Source organism: Pelophylax lessonae, assembly GCF_965119305.1.
Source record: "Pelophylax lessonae genome assembly, chromosome: 3".
Classification (NCBI taxonomy): Eukaryota; Metazoa; Chordata; class Amphibia; order Anura; family Ranidae; genus Pelophylax; species Pelophylax lessonae.
Window position 1 is genome coordinate 496,483,632 of NC_138770.1, and position 20,236 is coordinate 496,503,867.

General features: G+C 43.2%; 1 protein-coding gene across 2 annotated transcripts in view; it reads left to right on the forward strand.

Annotated features, from left to right (window-relative positions):
- The window catches only part of HEATR5B (HEAT repeat containing 5B), a 181,648-nt gene that overhangs the window by 150,128 nt on the left and 11,284 nt on the right, over window positions 1-20,236 (forward strand). For both annotated transcript variants that reach the window (XM_082250254.1, XM_082250255.1), the window contains exons 33-35: window positions 141-365; window positions 3,930-4,081; window positions 17,250-17,463. In XM_082250254.1, the coding sequence (XP_082106380.1) occupies window positions 141-365; window positions 3,930-4,081; window positions 17,250-17,463 (591 nt within the window). The remainder of the gene's footprint in view (window positions 1-140; window positions 366-3,929; window positions 4,082-17,249; window positions 17,464-20,236) is intronic.

Here is a 20,236-nt window from a genome sequence, read left to right on the forward strand (position 1 = left end):
GCAGCTCTAATGGATAGAGAAATTGGCTCAGTTTTTTTTTTTGTTCAGCCAGAAAAAAATGAGCCATGTACGACCAGCTTTATAGCCCATGTAAACAAATTATTTGCAAGTATTATCCTTAACTTTCTTCTCCTTTGCAGGTTGTATGACAATATTGCCTACTATTCTTTACCTAATCACAAAAATTCTAAAAGAGACGGCAATTACGGCTTCAGATAATCAGGTCCCTCTACCTGTCAGTGCTTGCCTACAAGCTATAAAGACAGTTATTACTTCACCATCTGCAAAGACAGAAAAAACTCAGAAAAAGTGGACTGATCTCATTCGCAGCACTTTAGCATCTATTCTAGAGTGCCGTCAGTCAGGTAAGAGGGAAAAAAAGTACCATCAGAGGTAAATATGGAAAAAAACACAATATCCGAACATTTTGTTTTCTTGGAACACCTGAAGAAAGTACAGCACTTAAATGGCCATTCCTCCCAAAATGGACATTTTAGTGTTTGATGTATGCTGTATAGCTAAGGTGTAGTTAAAGCTAACACTTTTTTTTTCTAGTTTTGGATAACATTGGAAGGGTTAGAACCTCTGTCAGGTTCTTATTTCCATCTGTGTTCTTGCTTTGGAGCTTTAACTGTTTTGGTGACCATTAGATCATCTGGACAGAAAGTGGGGGTGAATCTGAAAATTTGCAGTTGTCACTCCTTGAAGGTTTGGGGCATTGGGGTAATTTTGTATTTGAGTGTCATACAGCATTCCTGTTCTCTGGATTGTTGCTGTGGGATTAAACAGGGTGGTTGTGTATAGTGTTTAAAAACAAGTGTGTAAAAGCAGACACACACACACACACACACACACACACACACTGCTTGTGACAGATTTACAAAGGTGATATATACGATAAGCTTAGAGGAAAAAAGATGATCGTGACAAGCCAGGTAGAAATTAATTACAGAGAAAACACACATTACCAGTCCCTGCACAGATCCTGGAGATTGATTCTCAAGCTGGGGAATCTTGTAATATGGCCTGTGGTGAAACACATGAATGAAGTGTGGCAGCTCTCCTAACCCTCCATGGGATATGAGGCAAAGAAGCTGTACAAAAAAAAGGAACAGAGCGCACACCGCCCTAGTGTAACACCATTTATTTGAAGTTAATAGAAGCCATAAAAACAGGTACTCACAAACAGATAGGAAGTCATGCATGGAAATAAATATCCCCCGATGATGTTTGCAGGGCTCTTTCCTCCTAGCCTCGACGGCTCAGCTATTCGTCCTACACTGATCAGTGAGTATCGTACGGCTATGCCAACCGCCCCGGATTACTCAAGGAGACTCGATGTGGTGAGCCTACGCACGGTCCAGCCGCCGCACACTCTCCAAGAGCCGGATGCTGTAGTCGCTCATAGAAACTGACAATGCGGTTAAGCAGAGGGAGATTCCCCTATCGGGACCCAGAGCATGACTTGCATGGGGTTGCTAGGGACAACGTTTTGGAGGCGCAGCCTCCTTCTTCAGATCTCAACACCCCAGAGATCCTTTGCCCTCTTTTATATAACAATATAGCGGCTCCTCCCCTCACTATTTCTTAAAGGGACATGACAATAGAGAGCCTGTAATCAGGGGCAATAATATCCAAACATTCATATATATCCATGAATTGTACATATCTAAAAAAATTAATAAAAAAATTAATAAAAAAAATTAATAAAGTCATGCTCTGGGTCCCGATAGGGGAATCTCCCTCTGCTTAACCGCATTGTCAGTTTCTCTGAGCGACTACAGCATCCGGCTCTTGGAGAGTGTGCGGCGGCGGCTGGACCGTGCGTAGGCGCACCACATCGAGTCTCCTTGAGTAATCCGGGGCGGTTGGCTTAGCCGTACGATACTCACTGATCAGTGTAGGACGAACAGCTGAGTTGCCGAGGCTAGGAGGAGAGAGCCCTGCAAACATCATCGGGGGATATTTATTTCCATGCATGACTTCCTATCTGTTTGTGAGTACCTGTTTTTATGGCTTCTATTAACTTCAAATAAATGGTGTTACACTAGGGCGGTGTGCGCTCTGTTCCTTTATTTTTTGTACAGAAATTAATTACAGAAGGCTAGGTGGGAAACGACTGCCTGCGTTCTGTAGACTCTTTGGTAAATGGGTGTATTTACAGCAATGCTTCCAGAAACACAACTATAATTTATTACAATCAAGGGGACTATTTGCTAATAAACTGGATAAAAAATAGATGCAAAATGTTCTTCATAGTAACAACTAGATTTTATACATTTTTCTGTGGGCAAATTAAACAAAGTATAATAAGTAGTGGCCCAGTTAGAATGCTTACAATTATTTGTGTCTCGATTACACACTCAGAAATTCAGCTTAAAACATTTTAAATATTGATTTAATGAAAAGAAAAACATAAGAAATATTTGCAAAAAGTACATTACAAAACAGACATAAGCGACAATAAAAAAGGGGCGGTTTAAAATTAATGAATACTTAAGTGTAGTCCGTTTGGCCTTTGGTTCAGGGCAGCATTCACACCACTTGCAGAATAATTTGTCTGTTTGCAATAGTCACTGGCCCCCAGAAAATGATTCTCTTGGTAGACGTGATCATAAAACAAGAGCTCTAGCTGCCAAATACTGCAGGTTTTTCTTGTCCCTGGGGAGAATGTGACAGGGCTAACTTTTCATTTTTTTCATCCAGAATGCAGGCACTTTAATACAGGGAGTGTGCTACTGGTCAGCTCACCTGATAAAAACAGAGACCGGGGCGGGGGGGGAGCCTAAAGATGAAAATTATTGCAGCCACCACCACATCTAAGAATTAGTAAGCTGCACTATATTAAACTTTTGATTTTGCGTTTAATGCCGCTTTGAGGTAGGCACTGTGTTTAGTATTACTCCCCTATTCTCTCCACAGTTTAGGGTGCATCAGCCCTCACTTTTACCACAGTTGGTACTTTAAAGCAGTAGTATACTCCGCTTTTTAACTTTTACCTACAGGTAAGCCTATAATAAGGCTTACCTGTAGGAAAAATGAATATCTCCTAAACCGGCACGGTTTAGGAGCTATTCGCCCTGCATGCAGCCCCTGACACCAGCGGCTCATGCGCTCTGAAGGTCCAGCGTATCTTGCTGGACCTTCAGAGCTCCTTGCCGGAAAGTGAACTCCTGCATGCATGCGCGGGAGTGACCTCATCGCAGCTCTGGCCATTCACAGCGCCGGAGCCGCTGAACCCGGAAAAGACGTTGAGGGAACGTGTCAGCTGCCTCGGTGGTGTCCGGGCGACCGTGCAATGCATACTAGCTCATTATGCCTTTGTCCTGCAGGGTTTTTTTTTTTTTGTTTTGTTTTTTTTTTTTTTTTTGAGGATACAACCGCTTTAAATGATTCTACATGCATTTTTTTCCCAAATAACAAACATGGTATGCTTACCACCAGTTCTCTGGGCTCATCTCGCCTTCTGAGTGCTCCCCATAGCAAGCCCCTTCTATAGGAGTACTCGTGCACGCTCTCTCTTAAGCTGGCTCTATGTGTCCATTGACACACACAGTTCTGCTCGCCCCCCCCCCCCCGTCTCTCCTCACTGGCTGCAATTGACAGTCAAGTGAGTTGAGAGAGCTACTGCCATCAAAAGCATCACTGGATCGCGATCTGGCTCATTTAAGTATTTTTTGAGAGAGGGGGGGGGGGGGGGTGCTGGGAGGGCGAACTGCATGCAGAAAGTTTTTTTTTTGCCTTAATGCCTAGAATGCATTAGGGTAAAAAGTCTTCTATCTTTATAACCATTTTAATGCAGTCTTCTAGTGTCCAGTCCAAATTGTATAAAACCTGTCTGCATTCTTGAATATGTTGTGTTTTTATATTACAGCTAGAAGTGCACCAAGTTTAATATATAGTCTTTCCCCCTTTATTACCATATGCAGGTGACTCCAAACAAACACTGGATGAAGTAAGCATACTAACTGCTGTTGTACTTTTTCTGTGGTCTACAAGCACTGAGCTTATTGGGGTGCAGTCATTACAGACCGGATGCATAAACAGGTTCAAAGCTGCAATGACCTCCAGTGACCCTTTGGTGAGTTTGCTGTAAGGAACATTTTTGTAGAATGATGGCTTTAAATGTGAAGAAATAAAGTGTAAAGCCTCGTACACATGATCAGATTATCGGACTTAATTTTTTGTTGCATGCTAGTCTCATACGGAAAGTGAAGAGATTACTTTCATACAAAAATTCTCATACAACAGAATTCAATTTCAGAAGTCATGTGTTGAATTACTTTGTATGTATTCTTTCGTTTCCGAACATGCCTAGTCTTGCTCTTATGATTATTTTCGAATGAAAACTGTACTAATTAAACAAAAATCGCACGTTGTGTTGACGTACGATAAAAATTTTATAGCCTGCACATCCAGTTTTTGTCATACGAAAATTCGTAATCGGCTGTCGAAAGCACTATACTAACGATCCGAAAATCAGCAGATCGTTCATCAGACTAAATTTTACTTCAGATTTTCCTAACGTGTGTACGGGCCTTAAGTGTGGGCAAACAGTTAAGTTAAATACATCATTGAAATATAGTTCTAATTAACTCCTTCTTCCTTTTGTGATTTTTTTTTTTTTTAATAATTTCCAGTTTTCCTACTATAAAGATTGTAACTTTTATTATTTTTGTTTTTTTATTTTTTTTTTTGTTCAGTGTCAAATAAAAAAAAAAGAAAAATGTTTTTTTCTTTTATTGCCCATTTGAGGGAAGCAGCTTGCTTGATGAAACAAAGTAGAATCTGGGAAGCTCGTATAGCCAATGCTCGGGTACTAGCGGTGGTACCCACAGGTTGCAAGGATATTTTCACCGTTGTCTTCCATCTCAATTTTTTTTTTTTTTTTGCTAAATCTTGGATTTTAAGGCACTCAACACCTCTGTACGAACTGAAACGTTTTGGATGGAATCTGGTCAGTTTTTGCCTCCCTTTATCATGAAGACTTCTTAGCATACATCAAAATCCACATTTGCACATACCTATTTTTATAGGTCACCAGCAATTTCTTGGCTTTGCCATGGGTAACAACCACTAGTTTGTGGCTCTTTTTTACATAGTTACATAGTTAGTGAGGTTGAAAAAAGACATCAGTCCATCCAGTTCAACCTATGATGTGTGTGTGTGTGTGTGTGTGTTTGCTTTTAACCGTACATTGTATACCCCTGTATGTTGTGGTCTCTAAGGTGTCCATCTAATAGTTTTTTGAAACTATCAATGCTCCCTGCTGATACGACTGCTTGTGGAAGAGAATTCCACACCCTTACTGCTCTTACAGTGAAGAACCCCTTACGCACTTTAAGGTTAAACTGCCTTTCCTCTAGTTTTAGTGAGTGGCCACGTGTCTTATTGTATCCCCTTTCTCTGAATAGTTTGTTCCTTATGCTAGGGTCGCCAGTACAGTATTTGTACATTGATATCATATCCCCCCTCAATCGTCTCTTCTCCAGAGAGAATAGGTTCAGTGCTTGTAGTCTTTCCTCATAGCTGATGTCCTCCATTCCCCTAATTATTTTTGTTGCCCTTCTCTGGACTTTCTCCAGTTCCAGCACATCCTTCCTGAGGACCGGTGCCCTTTCATTTGGCCTGGCCTTCACCCAACGAGTATTCACAAAGGTCCTTGCATTGGTTCTGGGCCTTCTTCTTCAAAGGTATCCCAGTCATCAAATATCATAGTTACATAGTGGGTAAGGTTGAAAAAAGAAAAGAGTCCAATCAGTTCATCCCGAGTTTGTGTGTGTGTGTGTTTCTTTATTAAGATAATACACCTGTGCTATGGTCATGTGCTAAAAAGTGCTTGTTGTGTGAGAATAGTAATTAAATAATACATTCTATATTCAAGTGATTAGTGTATATTAGAGCTGCTGCTATGTTATGGGGTTAAATAACCTTAATAAATGAATGACGAAACACCAAGCGCTGCTCTTACCATAAAATTCTACTGTGCTCAAAGTTAAAGAAAGGAATTTAAATTCTAAACAATTCATAAAATTCTCAACAATTCTATATACAGCAAAAATTAACAGTGCTAAATAAAGTGCTTATGAAAACAATCTTAACAAATAAAGTCCATAGTGCAAATATCAAAATGCTTGTGCAGATGAGTCTCTAAGGTGCAAATTCCACTTCTCTGTGCTCCTTGCCTGCACTCCACACTCACCGACTCAACAGGTGAAATGTGTCAAGCAGGGATAGCCTGTGACGTAGTTCTGGTATTTGGAGCGCAACCCGAGGCTGCAAGCTGACACTTGTATATATGTCTAGATTTCAAGCCGCAAATATGAGTGTAACTGTTTTTATACACAAATCTGAATAAAGTCAAACCGTTATTATGCCATGGAAATCTCTTTATGATATTTCATGACACGCTGCAATTGCTACTGACCACAATACTGGAAGAGACAAGAGAAATGAGATTTCATTCACCACGCCAGAATATTGGTATTTATTACACCTTTTTGATTCAAAGAGTCGGTGAGTGTGGAGTGCAGGCAGGGAGCACTTGGAATTTATTTAAGATTGTTTTCATAAGCACTTTAATTAGCACTGTTCACTTTTGCTGTACATAGAATTTAGGAATTACTTAGAATTAAATTTTAATGTATTTAACTTTGAGCACAGTGTAACTTATGGTAAGAGCAGCCGTTTGTGTTTTTTTTTTTTTTATATATACTTTTTAGATACTTTATCTTAATGATCTGTAACGTGAGCTTACCCTGCACTCCAGTGTGTCAATCACACTGTGGACCTTAGAGGATTTTGGATACATTTTTAACATTGAGAAATCTTCTCTGATTCCATCATAACAGTCCTTCAGTCCTGACCCTGGCCTTTCAGGGAGCTGCATGTGAGTGCTGTGATTGATGGTGTCCACTTTTAAAGCAATTCTATTTACTCAATCTCACTCTATAATTTGGAGCATCCCCACAGCATGGGATAAGCTCTTTCTTTGGACAGCATGATCCTGTTATATCCTTGAACCAAGATGTCATGGTTGCGGTTTCAAAACATTTTCATGGAATCTATCAGGTCTATCAAAGCTTCCCCTTATCAGGAATACTTTTTAGCCTCTGTGGACTTCCAGTTTCTATCTTTCCGTCAACATCAACACTACCTCATTTGCTGTGGGCCCTCAGCTCTACCAGTTTGTGGCTGTCCATTTGGTCTGTCTTCTGTACCCAGGGTGTTCAACAAGGTACTGGCTCCCATTCTAGCTTTACTACACTCCAAGGGCATTCTGATTGTAAGGAGTGTGTTTAGGCTGGCAGCTTTGCCCCATAAAAAAACACTTCTGATCTTACACAAGGAAGAGGTGGAGTTGAGACCCTGAGCCTTACTCCTGCTTAAGTTGGTTTTGGCCTTTCACTTCAACCAGGACATAGTTCTTCTGTCTCTCTGTCCAGCTCCATTACATGAGAAGGACATTTCTCTCTACTGTCTGGAAGTAGTTTGTGCTATCCAGGTTTACCTCTCTTTCTGTGATTCATCATGTTTCTATAAAGGGGTAGAAAGCTTCTTGTGCCAACATTTCTTAATGGCTCATACAGTTCAATATTTAAGCTTAGCAGATCATGTTCCTTGCTTTCATGTCAATGCTTACTACTCTAGATCTGTGTGTGCCTCTTGGAATAATTGTTATCTGTTTTCCCAGATTTGCAAGGCTGCCACCTGGTCTTCTGTTCATAATAAGGTTTCACAGGTGGATGTTCAGGCCTCACCTGATGCCAGATTTGGACATAAGGTCCTTCAGCCAGCTCTTTGAGCTGCAGACAACCCTTATGCCCTGTACACACTATCAGATTATCTGAAGACTTTTGTCTTCAGATTTTCCTTTTCTATGTAGTGCAAGGGCCTGCCGGATTGCATACAAATTGAAAGTGTTTAGGTTTGACCTCATATTATATGGTTTTGGTAAGTCTGCAGACAAAAGTCTTCAGATAATCTGATAGTGTGTACAGGGCATAAGTTTAGTTGTTTTGTTTGTTTTGTTACGTGGGTCTGTGTTTTTCTTACTGTTGCCAGCCCTCAGTTGGACTGCTTTTTAGATTGTCTCAGTTGCCTCTAAATCCTGTGTCCCTCGATGAACCAGAATGGAAAATTAATATATTTGCACTTACTACAAAACCAGTTTTTTGGAGCTTGTTGGGGGATGCAGGTCCCACTACTCAGTTTGAAATCTTACTATTAATTTTTTATACAGAGGCGTAACTAGAACCTTCGGGGCCCTGGTGCCCATGAAGGTCCCCCTGAACTCGGGCCTTGGCCCTTCCTTTTTAAGCCCAGAGCCCCTCCCACTGGTCCCAGCACCTTTTACAGTGTTGCAGTGGATCCCTTTCACATATTGTGCAGCGGACCTCCTTCCTGCAGTCTTGGGCCCCACCATGATGTTAAAAGGCCAGGGCCTAGTCACAAGTGCGACCTTTGCAACCCTGGTCGTTCCGCCAGTGGTGTTAGTGTGGACTGTGAATAGTGTTAGTCAGCAGGGCAGCAGGCTGTGGACGTGGTCAGCAGGGCAGCAGGCTGTGGACGTGGTCAGCAGGGCAGCAGGCTGTGGACGTGGTCAGCAGGGCAGCAGGCTGTGGACGTGGTCAGCAGGGCAGCAGGCTGTGGACGTGGTCAGCAGGGCAGCAGGCTGTGGACGTGGTCAGCAGGGCAGCAGGCTGTGGACGTGGTCAGCAGGGCAGCGGGCTGTGGACATGGTCAATAGGTCAGCGGGCTGTGGACGTGGCCAGTAGGGCAGTGGATGTGGTCAGTATGGCAGTGGTCGGGGCCAGGAGGTTTTAATTTTTGTATATATTTTTTTTTCTTTTTTACCATTTTATTTAATTTTACATTTTTTAAATTTTTATTTTTTTATTGTTTTTACTTTTTTTTTTTTTTTTTGGAAGCCCCATTGGGGGGCTTTGCTGAAATATCAGGGTGAGAGGGGGGACCAGGGAACACACAGGAAACAAGTACCCTGGATACAGGGCCAGTGCAAGGATTTTTGTCTACAAAGGCGAAGGTGCATTTTGCAGCTCTCCGTTCTCCACCACCATCCTCCCGCCAAACCTGCCACACATAGTAACGCCCTCTGTATTCAAGTGCCTCAATCTGGATGAAGGAGCACAGTGGGCACCTTCAGAGAGGGGGGGGGTGTTAAAGTTAGTAGCAGATTTAAATACACTTACAAACTGAAGCCAAACTCCAGCGAACACTTTATAATCCGTTACAGTAAAAAAACAATTTTTTTTTTCTTTTAGGATGAAGGTTTTACATAAATAAAAAAATATATATATTTATATATAAATAGTTAAAAGCTAATCATTGTAAGCACCCCTGTCAGTGGGAGATGTTTTGTCATATCCCTCTAACTGCTACCTCTGCTGGAGAGCTTGTTCTGTTGAAAAATAACACTTAATGGCCAGATCACAGATGAAAATAAGAGTCTAAACAAGGAAACTAATGTAGCCACCCCATCTCAGAAGGTTAGCTGGGCAGTGTTACAGGAGGGGGCAGTAAGATTGGAGGGGCCAGTGCGGCTGGTGGGTGGGACAGTGTGACGGGAGTGGCCAGTGCGGCTGAAGGGTGGGACAGTGTGACAGGAGGGGAGCAACATTAAGGGAGGGGGGCAGTGTGACAGGAGGGAGGTAGTGTGACGGAAGAGGGGCAGTGTGACAGGAAGGGGCAGTATGGGGGAACAGAATGAAAAAAGGAGGGGGCAGTATGGGGGGGCAGCATGATGGGAGGAGGGCAGTATAGGGGGACAGTGTGCCAGGAGGGGGCATTATGAGGGGGGGCAGCATGATGGAGGGGTGGCAGTGGTGGGCAGTATAGGGGGACAGTGTGCCAGGAGGGGGCAGTATGGGGGGAAAGCATGATGAGAGGAGGGCAGTATAGGGGGACAGTGTGCCAGGTGGGGGCAGTATGGGGGGAGCAGCATGATGGGAGAGGGGCTGTCGAGGGAAGTATAGGGAGACTGTGTGCCAAGAGGGGGCAGTATAGGAGGGCAGCATTATAGGAGGGGGAAAGTGGAGGGTGATATAGGGGGACATTGTGCCAGGAGGGGGCAGTATGGGGGGGCAGCATGATGGGAGGGGGCAGTGGAGGGAAGTATAGGGGGACAGTGTTCCTGCAGGTGCCAGTATTAGAGGGGTGCAGTGGAGGGCAGTATGGGGGGACAGCATGATGGGAGGGGGGCAGTATGGGGCCAGGGGGGAGAGCAGATTTTCGGTAGGACACCTGGAATACTATACTCACTGGGCAGTGTATTTCCTTACACTCTGCTGTGGCATAGATTGTGTTTGTATCTACTTAGGCGGGAGCAGCCTTGGGGCAGGGAGCATTTCTCCTATCTTGCCCAGCAGCAGGAACAGCCTTGAGACAAGAAGCAGGGGGCGGAGCTGGGAGTTTGTCCTAGGTACGGATGACTTGTTAACATTGTGAATACAGCTACCACCAGGCTGGATAGGAGGTCTGGTGGGGCGGCATATAGTAGAACTGATCCTGCCCCTGCAGCCACTGAAAGCCCTGCAGGAGCCAGGAGGAGATCGGTTCTCCTTTATGCCGAACTTCCTGCCCGCGTATACACCCTAGGGCCAGCTTTTTCCACAGTGTGGACAAGTGACAAGCAGTTATCTATCGGTACCTAGGACCGCCCCCCGACTCCAGCTCAGGCACAGGTGTAGACACACCTGACAGGACCTGCACGGACCCCCTGCAGCACGGGGCCGGCTCGCGATCGCCACCCTTGCGACTGCTATAGTTACACCACTGCTTTTCTACTAACTGAGGCGTGCTGGGAATTAAACTGGGATGTGTTCTGCTTTTTCGTTATTCTTTTTTTTTTTTTTTTTTTTTTTTATTTATTGTCTGTGTCCAAATCTTTCTCTTGGTGGCTATATAACCGCAATCCTCTGCTCATCAATTAGCTTTAATGCTAAACCGTTAAAGAAATTAAGGGTATTAATGATGTACATTAATTTTTTTTGTTTGTTTGTTATAAAAACTAAAAGGGGAAGAAGGTTTTTTTTTTTTTTTCTTCTAAGGTTGCTTTAACAGATGTTAGTAGATTAAAAGTCACCCCTTTGATGTGCACAAGAATGAAACCAATAATCTGTTACATCATATTTCTCCAAAACACTTGCAGACCAGGTGAGGCAAAGCAATTGCTGGTGCTAGTAGCAGGAAAGCATCAGTGAGTGAAGAGGACAAGGTCAAAGATACACCCTAGTAACTGTTTTGAAGCTTTCGTGGGCATTTCTTTCACATCCAAGGTCCAGAACTGGCTTATTTTGCTTTGTCTTCTGAATGCTGCTTTTTTGAGATGTGTAACAGGAGATTATTTCTCTTGACGCCTAATTAAAAGGGCTTTTTCTCTTTTGTTCATTGACGGACACAGCTCCTGATATTCATAACCATTGGGTTATACTGCCCCCTACAGCAGAAGGGCACTAGGCAGAAAATAATTTTGGCTACACCCATGGGCAGTTAAAGGGGGTACACTCCCTCTCTCTGCTATAGGCACTATATTTTTTTCTTGAAAGGATGGTAATATAGGAAACATTACCAAAGTGCGCTAAACAAATAATGAACCAATTGTTCAAAAATCCATGGATGGTGTCCGGGTTGACACCAAAAACATATACATTCAATCCAAACAAAGTGCAAAAACTATAAAAAAGTCTTTCTTTTCAAATTGGAGTGAAGGTGAGGGAGTGTTGGGAGGTGGGTGGGGCCTTGTCCCAAAAAAAAAAAAAAAAATGATCCAGAGTGGTTCTCAGTGACCTGATATACACATGTGGACACCCAGTGTTAGGAGTGGACTCTTACCACAATGTGGAGAGATGTGAGCATATGCTATGTTGTGTCCAGAAGTCCCAACTGATCAAGCTGGCAGGGATAGCTCTCGGAATGGACCGGAACAATCAGCTGCTTCCAAAGTGGGGAGGGATCTGTAGGCTTCCAAGCAGGGGGAGATGCCAAGACAGAACGAACCCAGAGAAAAGAAGAGGACTATAGTGCATTACCTTCGACTTTATTTATGAACTGAATGAAGAGACACTTACACAATCCAGACGAACAGACAGCAAATACAGGACGGTCGCGGATGTCTGCAGTACAAACCGGGACCTATGACAGCACGGCTGGCTCCCCCCCGACGCGTTTCCACTAACAAGTCGGCTTCTGGGATTGGAGCTACAGCCGCGCTGTCCACATCTCTCATTTAAGTGTTGGCAAGTGGAGACTTCCGGTGCGGCCTCGGCGGGGACTCGGAAGTGCAATGACGCACCTCCGGTTGCGGAATTGGCCAATCGTAGTGTGTTCCTCCGAAGACCCGGATGTGCAATGACGCACTTCCGGTTCCGGAGTCGGGCAATCGCATTACTTCAAAGACCCGGAAGTGTTGCGATGTCGTTCCGGATTCTTGCTGGGCCAATTACAGCGGATGTCAACAGAGCAATTGGTAGGTGATACCAAGGTATCCAAAAAAAGAAAAAACACTTTACCTACAAATGCATGAACAAGTAATCTAATGTAAGAAGGTAAGCAGTGTGGCCATGTTTACCCTTCTTGATGGCTAAAAAAGAATATTTTAATTAAAAGGCAAAAAATATGTGATTAAAAAATGCTAATATTCACGGTGAAAAAATTCACTGTTAATAAGAATAAACAATTTCGGAGGATAGATCGTAAATGGCCACGAATTGGACTAAAGACTAAAAACCCAATATGTGGACATATTTTATCTTGACTTTATCAGATGTTAAAAAACGTAAAAAACATTTTTTTAAAAAAATTATTAAAAAACTTTTTTAAAAGTTAACATTATATAAAAACGTAAAAATAAAAATGTTGGTTGAGGTGGATTGCAATGGAAATCTCCATCCGCCAACTGGTATATTTGATGACAATACATGTATAAATACCAAATTTTACAATATGTAAAAAATATAAAAAAAATTTTTTATATTTTTTACATATTGTAAAATTTGGTATTTATACATGTATTGTCATCAAATATACCAGTTGGCGGATGGAGATTTCCATTGCGATCCACCTCAACCAACATTTTTATTTTTACGTTTTTATATAATGTTAACTTTTAAAAAAGTTTTTTAATAATTTTTTAAAAAAAATGTTTTTTAACATCTGATAAAGTCAAGATAAAATATGTCCACATATTGGGTTTTTAGTCTTTAGTCCAATTCGTGGCCATTTACGATCTATCCTCCGAAATTGTTTATTCTTATTAACAGTGAATTTTTTCACCGTGAATATTAGCATTTTTTAATCACATATTTTTTGCCTTTTAATTAAAATATTCTTTTTTAGCCGTCAAGAAGGGTAAACATGGCCACACTGCTTACCTTCTTACATTAGATTACTTGTTCATGCATTTGTAGGTAAAGTGTTTTTTCTTTTTTTGGATACCTTGGTATCACCTACCAATTGCTCTGTTGACATCCGCTGTAATTGGCCCAGCAAGAATCCGGAACGACATCGCAACACTTCCGGGTCTTTGAAGTAATGCGATTGCGATTGGCCGACTCCGGAACCGGAAGTGCGTCATTGCACATCCGGGTCTTCGGAGGAACACACTACGATTGGCCAATTCCGCAACCGGAAGTGCGTCATTGCACTTCCGAGTCCCCGCCGAGGCCGCACCGGAAGTCTCCACTTGCCAACACTTAAATGAGAGATGTGGACAGCGCGGCTGTAGCTCCAATCCCAGAAGCCGACTTGTTAGTGGAAACGCGTCGGGGGGAGCCAGCCGTGCTGTCATAGGTCCCGGTTTGTACTGCAGACATCCGCGACCGTCCTGTATTTGCTGTCTGTTCGTCTGGATTGTGTAAGTGTCTCTTCATTCAGTTCATAAATAAAGTCGAAGGTAATGCACTATAGTCCTCTTCTTTTCTCTGGGTTCGTTCTGTCTTGGCATCTCCCCCTGCCTGGAAGCCTACAGATCCCTCCCCACTTTGGAAGCAGCTGATTGTTCCGGTCCATTCCGAGAGCTATCCCTGCCAGCTTGATCAGTTGGGACTTCTGGACACAACATAGCATATGCTCACATCTCTCCACATTGTGGTAAGAGTCCACTCCTAACACTGGGTGTCCACATGTGTATATCAGGTCACTGAGAACCACTCTGGATCATTTTTTTTTTTTTTTGGGACGAGGCCCCACCCACCTCCCAACACTCCCTCACCTTCACTCCAATTTGAAAAGAAAGACTTTTTTATAGTTTTTGCACTTTGTTTGGATTGAATGTATATGTTTTTGGTGTCAACCCGGACACCATCCATGGATTTTTGAACAATTGGTTCATTATTTGTTTAGCGCACTTTGGTAATGTTTCCTATATTACCATCCTTTCACGTTTAATTTATATTTCAGTGCTGCTTTCACTTCACTTTTCATTATTTTAGGTTCGCGCACCTATTTTCTTTCACTATATTTTTTTCTGCCTGGTCAGGAGTAAGGACCTAGTTCCTTGCTGGGATCTTTGCTCCTGGCAACATTTTTTTTAGATAGAAATTTTTTTTCTCCTGGATTTTTCCTGTGAGATCTACAATCAACTGCCGGGGGCAACAGGCTGGATTATCTAGATCCATTGGTAACCCCAGTTTGGCCAGCGAGCGCGTGCAGACCTCAGCTCCGTGCTAGGTCAGCCGCGACATAGCCCCACTGGACGTGGGTCACCTTGCTGGGTCTGCAACTACGTGCCTGGAATCCTCTGATAGTGAGGATGATTCCTCCACGTCTGTGACAGCGCACAAAAAGGCGCTGGTGGATGCACTGATTGTATCTGTATCTGTGCATGAGACCCTGAAGATGAAGGATGCAGCTGAGGCTGTGATGGAGGCGCAGGTGCTCTTTGGCACTCGCAAGCCATCCAGAGCGGCAAAGGTGTTTCCTTTTCCTGCCTATTTTGACAGAACTATTGCTAAAGAGTGGGGACGACCAAAAAGTCCCCGTGGGGTCCCTAAATGCTTTACTAGGCTTTACCCCTATGAGTGATCATTTCTTAAGAAGTGGACTGTGCCACCGGTGGTGGACCCTCCGGTTTCCAGATTAATCAAGGCAACCATGATTCCGGTTGAAGAGACCCTGGCCTTAAAGGATCCTGCTGACCGGAAGGCGGAGGCTGTGGCCTGCACTATGTACACTCTGGCTGGTTCTGCAATGAGGCCGGTATTCACCATTACCTAATGACGTAAACTCTGATCGAGTGGGCTAAGCTCCTACGCTATGACCTGAGGGGGGAACAGCACCCCATCCCCCTCTGCCTTTCCAAGGAGATCGCCTGTTTGGAGCTACCCTGGATGATATCATTAAACGTCTCACGGGAGAGTACTTTTCTTCCACATGCTACTAAGGACAAGGAACCTCGTCGTAGACATGGGAGTTCCTTCTCAGCTTGTAAGAAGTTTTTAGTCCCTCAGGGTCAACTGACAAGGGCTCGAAGCCTTTCAGGGCCTCTTCTGGAGGTTCCAAATGAACCTGGGCTGGCAAGCCAAGATCGTGCTTCTCCAGACCCGTTGACAAGGCTCCTTCTGCGTGAAGGTGCCCCCTCACCCGTATTGGGGGTGGGGGGGAAGTCTTCGCTGGTTTCCGGACCCGTGTTCTTCCCGGGTGCAAAACAAGTGGCTCCAAGAAGTCATTCGGTCCGGCTACAAGATTGAGTTTCGCTCCTGTCTTCCGGCAAGGTTTTTTCCTTATAACTTGTGCCTGTCCGCAAACCGCTTACAGGGCCTGTTTGGGGTGGTACAAGACCTGTTCCTTTTAAGGATGATTGTCCCGGCTTTGGAACATTTTTATTGTTCTTCTCTCAAGCCTGTTCATAGTTCCCAGGAAGGAAGACAAAGTGTGTCCAATCCTGGACCTCAAGGCGCTTATTTGCTTTGTATGGGTACAGAAGTTCAGAATGGAGTCCATTCGAACTGTCGTGGCATCCCTGAGCCAGGGGGATTTCCTAGCTTTTATCGATATCAAGGATGCCTACCTTCACATTCTAGTATGTGCCAGTCACCAGCGTTGACAGTGGTCACCACGGATGCCAGCCTGTCCAGCTAGGGAGGCATCCTCAGCAAGCATTCTGCTCAGGGGATCTGGACGCTGGAAAAGTCCAGACTCCCGATCAATGTCTTGGAACTCTGAGCAATCAAACTGTGTCTGGATTATTGGACGGACCGTCTTCAGGGTTGTCCAGTGCACATATAATCGGACAATGCCACAGCTTCCATGTCAGGACGCACTCTACTAGGGCGTTTAGTGCCGCCTGGTCCTTCTATCATCAGGGATCAGTGATGCAGGTTTGCAAGGCGGCCACCTGGTCGTCGGTGCACTCTTTTCAAAGCTTTATAAAGTGGATGTGTTGGAATCTGCGGATGCCTTTTTTGGGCACAAGGTTTTGCAGGCTGCAATTTAAGAGGTATTGTTTTTTTCAGATGGGTTCCAGTTTGATTGAGCTCCTGTTGCCTGGTTGGCTAATGTGTAGCCTTGGGAATTTTTTTGTTGTTCCCACCCCTCATGTTTAACACTGCTTTAAAACGTCTCAATGGTTATGAATATCAGGAGCTGTGTCCCTCAATAAATGAAAGAGAAAATTTGATTTCCATTTCTTTAATGTTAATTGACGGACACAGCTCCTGATATTCATAACCATTGGGTTATACTGCCCGTAAAGGAGTAGGTCACTAGGCAGAAAATAATTCTGGCTACACCCATGGGCAGTCCCAGGGGGTATACTCCCCAGTGTCAGGAGAATTTTAACTCAACAGAGGGGTGGGTGCTGTGTCCGTCAATGAACATCAGATAAATAGATTTTACAGTAGGTCAAAAATCCAATTTTTCTAAAATCGTTCTCTCTGTTGGCCAATTTGAATGGAATTGAACATTACCCTGTCAGGAGGGTAAGGTCACTGCACAAGGCTGAATACAAGTCGGGTGTGAAATCCATTTTTCTAGAATAGAAGTGCCCTTAAAGCATTTATTTGTGCATTTTTCAAATATGATCTTTTAAAAAATAGCCTTTTACAGGAAGGGGGAGATTTTAAAAACAGCAGTTGAAATATGTGGCCAATTTTATTTCAAATAGTGCTTGGCGGATCCTTGTAAGGGTTATTTTCTCTGTGTATCAGATGCTCATGAAATTGAAAACCTCTTTTTTGATGGCCTCAGTATCCATAACAAAACTGATAATTTATCATGTTTTTATTTCACAGGTGCAAGCAAAATGTTACCAGCTTATATTGTCAGTGTTCCAGCACTCCAATCGAGCTCTCTCCACTCCTTATATTCATGCACTTGCACCCATCATGGTAGAAAATTTAAAGGCTGTTGCAAGAAAAAGACCAAGTAACAGCACAGAGTTGCTGGCAGTGCAGGAAGGAATTAAAGTATTAGAGACTGTAGTTGCTTTGGGAGAAGAAAAAAATAGTAAGTACATTTTTTGAAATGTTTGCCATTTACTTGTTATCAAGAAATATTTTAGCATGCCATCAAAGCTGTAAGATATCTTATGATTATTTTTTGTTTACATGTACAGTAAATGTAAAAGGTGTTGTGTGCGTGCACACAGAAAGAGAAAGCATTAAAAAAAACCTGGAGCTTCTGATCCTTTATTGCTTTCCCATAAATATATATACTGTATTTTCTGGCGTATAAGACTACTTTTGAACCTCAAAAAAATCCCCCAAAAATGGGGGGTCGTCTTATACGCCAAGTATAATATCTCCAAGGTAACCTAAGTATAAGTATTACCGGTAGATGAAAATTAGGGGGGTCGTCTTATACGCCCAGTCGTCTTATACGCCGGAAAATACGGTATATATATATATATATATACACACAAATACATATAGTATGTATGTACAGCTCATAAAATTAGAATATCATCAAAAAGGTCATTTGTTTCAGTAATTCAATTAAAAAAGTGAAACTGCTATGTTTTTTATAGATGCGTTACACGCAGTGATCTATTTCAAACATTTCTTTATTTTATTTTTGATTATTATGGCTTACAGCTAGTGAAAACCCATAATTCAGTATCTCAGAAAATTTAAATATTACATAGGACCAATACAAAATAGGATTTTTAATGCAGAAATGTTGACTTACTGAAAAATGTCTATGTACAGTATAGTATGCACTTAATACTTGGTCGGGGCTCCTTTTGCATGAATTGCTGCATTAGTGTGGCGTGGCATGGAGGCGATTAGCCTGTGGCACTACTGAGGTATTATGGAAGCCCAGGTTTCTTTGATAGTGTCTTTTCAGCTCATCTGCTTTGTTGGGTCTGGTGTCTCCCATCTTCCTTTTCCCCTTGGATTTGATAAAACACAGTGGACCAACACCAGCAGATGACATGACTCCCCAAATCATGACTGTGGAAACTTCACACTGGACCTCATTCAACTTGGATTCTGTGCCCCTCCACTCTTCCCCCAGACTCTGGGATCTTGATTTCCAAATGAAATGCAACATTTTCCACAGTCCAGTGTTTTATCAAGTGCAAAGTCAGCACAGCCCTCTACCAGGAAATTCTAGAGCACTTCATGCTTCCCTCTGCTGACCAGCTTTATGGAGATGTTGATTTTATTTTCCAGCAGCACTTGTCACCTGCCCACACTGACAAAAGTACCAATACCTGGTTTAATGATCATGGTATCACTGTGCTTGATTGGCCAACAAACTCACCTGACCATAACCACCTAGAGAATCTGTGGGGTATTGTCAAGTGGAAGATGAGACACCAGACCCAACAGTGCAGATGAGCTAAAAGCCACTATCAAAGAAACCTGGGCTTCCATACCACTGAGCAGTGCCACAGGCTGATCGCCTCTATGCCACGCAGCATTGATGCAGTAATTCATGCAAAAAGAGGCCTGACCAAGTATTAAGTGCATACTATACTGTACACGTGCATAGTTTAACCACTTTACCACCGGAGGATTTTGCTGTCTTACGTCCAGGCCACTTTATGCGATTCAGGAATGTGCGACTTTAACTGACAATTGCGCGGTCGTGCGACACCGTACCCAAACGAAATTTACGTCCTTTTTTCCCACAAACAGAGCTTTCTTTTGGTGGTATTTTATCACCTGTGCGATCTTTTTCCTTTTTTCGCTATAAACAAAAAAAGAGCGTAAATTTTGAAAAAATAACAATATTTTTCACATTTTTTTATATAAAATTCCCCCCCAAAAAAAATGTAAAAATCTAAATTTTTTTAAATTTTTGCCCAATTTGTTTTCTGCTACCTATGTTTGGTAAAAAATATCACAATAAGCGTATTTTGATTAGTTTGCGCAAAAGTTATTGCGTTTACTAAGGGAAAGATTTCTGTCATTTTTGGTGTTTTTTTTTTTTTTAACGAGTAATGGCGGCGATCTGGGATTTTTTTTTTTTTTTTTTTTTTTTTTTGCGGGACTGCGACATTGCGGCGGACAGATCGGACCCTTGACTGACATTTTTGACACTTTTGGGGGTACCAGTGACATTTCTACAGTAATCAGTGCTATAAATATGCACTGTTAGTGTAAAAATGACACTGGCAGGGAAGGGGTTAATTTTATTGGAGAGGGAGGGGTTAATGTATGCCTGGTGCTTACTGACGTGTGTGGGGGGAGGTGACTGAGTGACACAGGGACAGATCGCATGTTCAGCTATGCTGAACCCTGCAATCTGTCACTGTTTGTCACTTAGGAGATCCGCCCGCTCTGTTTACACAGGGGAAGAGCAGCGGCAATCGCCGCTGCTCCTCCCCTGGCCCGACTCCCGCTGTGACTGAAAGCACAAGGGGAGGAGTCCAGCGACGTAGGTCTACGTCGCTAGACGGAATCGAGCCACTTTGCCGCAGTACAGTCCCAGTGACTGGTCGGCAAGTGGTTAAAGCGGGGTTTCCCAATTAATTTTTCCTGTGGAATCCTTTGACATGGTATAGCAAAAATTTGGAATTGCAACAAACAAAAAAATGTGTGCCATATAGTAGCGCAGCGCAAACCTTTCAATGAGCAGAGTGTAATTGCTGGCAAATTCATTTTATATCTGGTTAGCACTGCCCCCTGTACATTCCCCCCCTAACAGCACTGCCCCCTTCACTGGCCCCTTCACCCCCCCCCAGCACTGCCCCCTTTACACCCCCCCCAGCACTGCCCCCTTTACACCCCCCCCAGCACTGCCCCCTTTACACCCCCCCAGCACTGCCCCC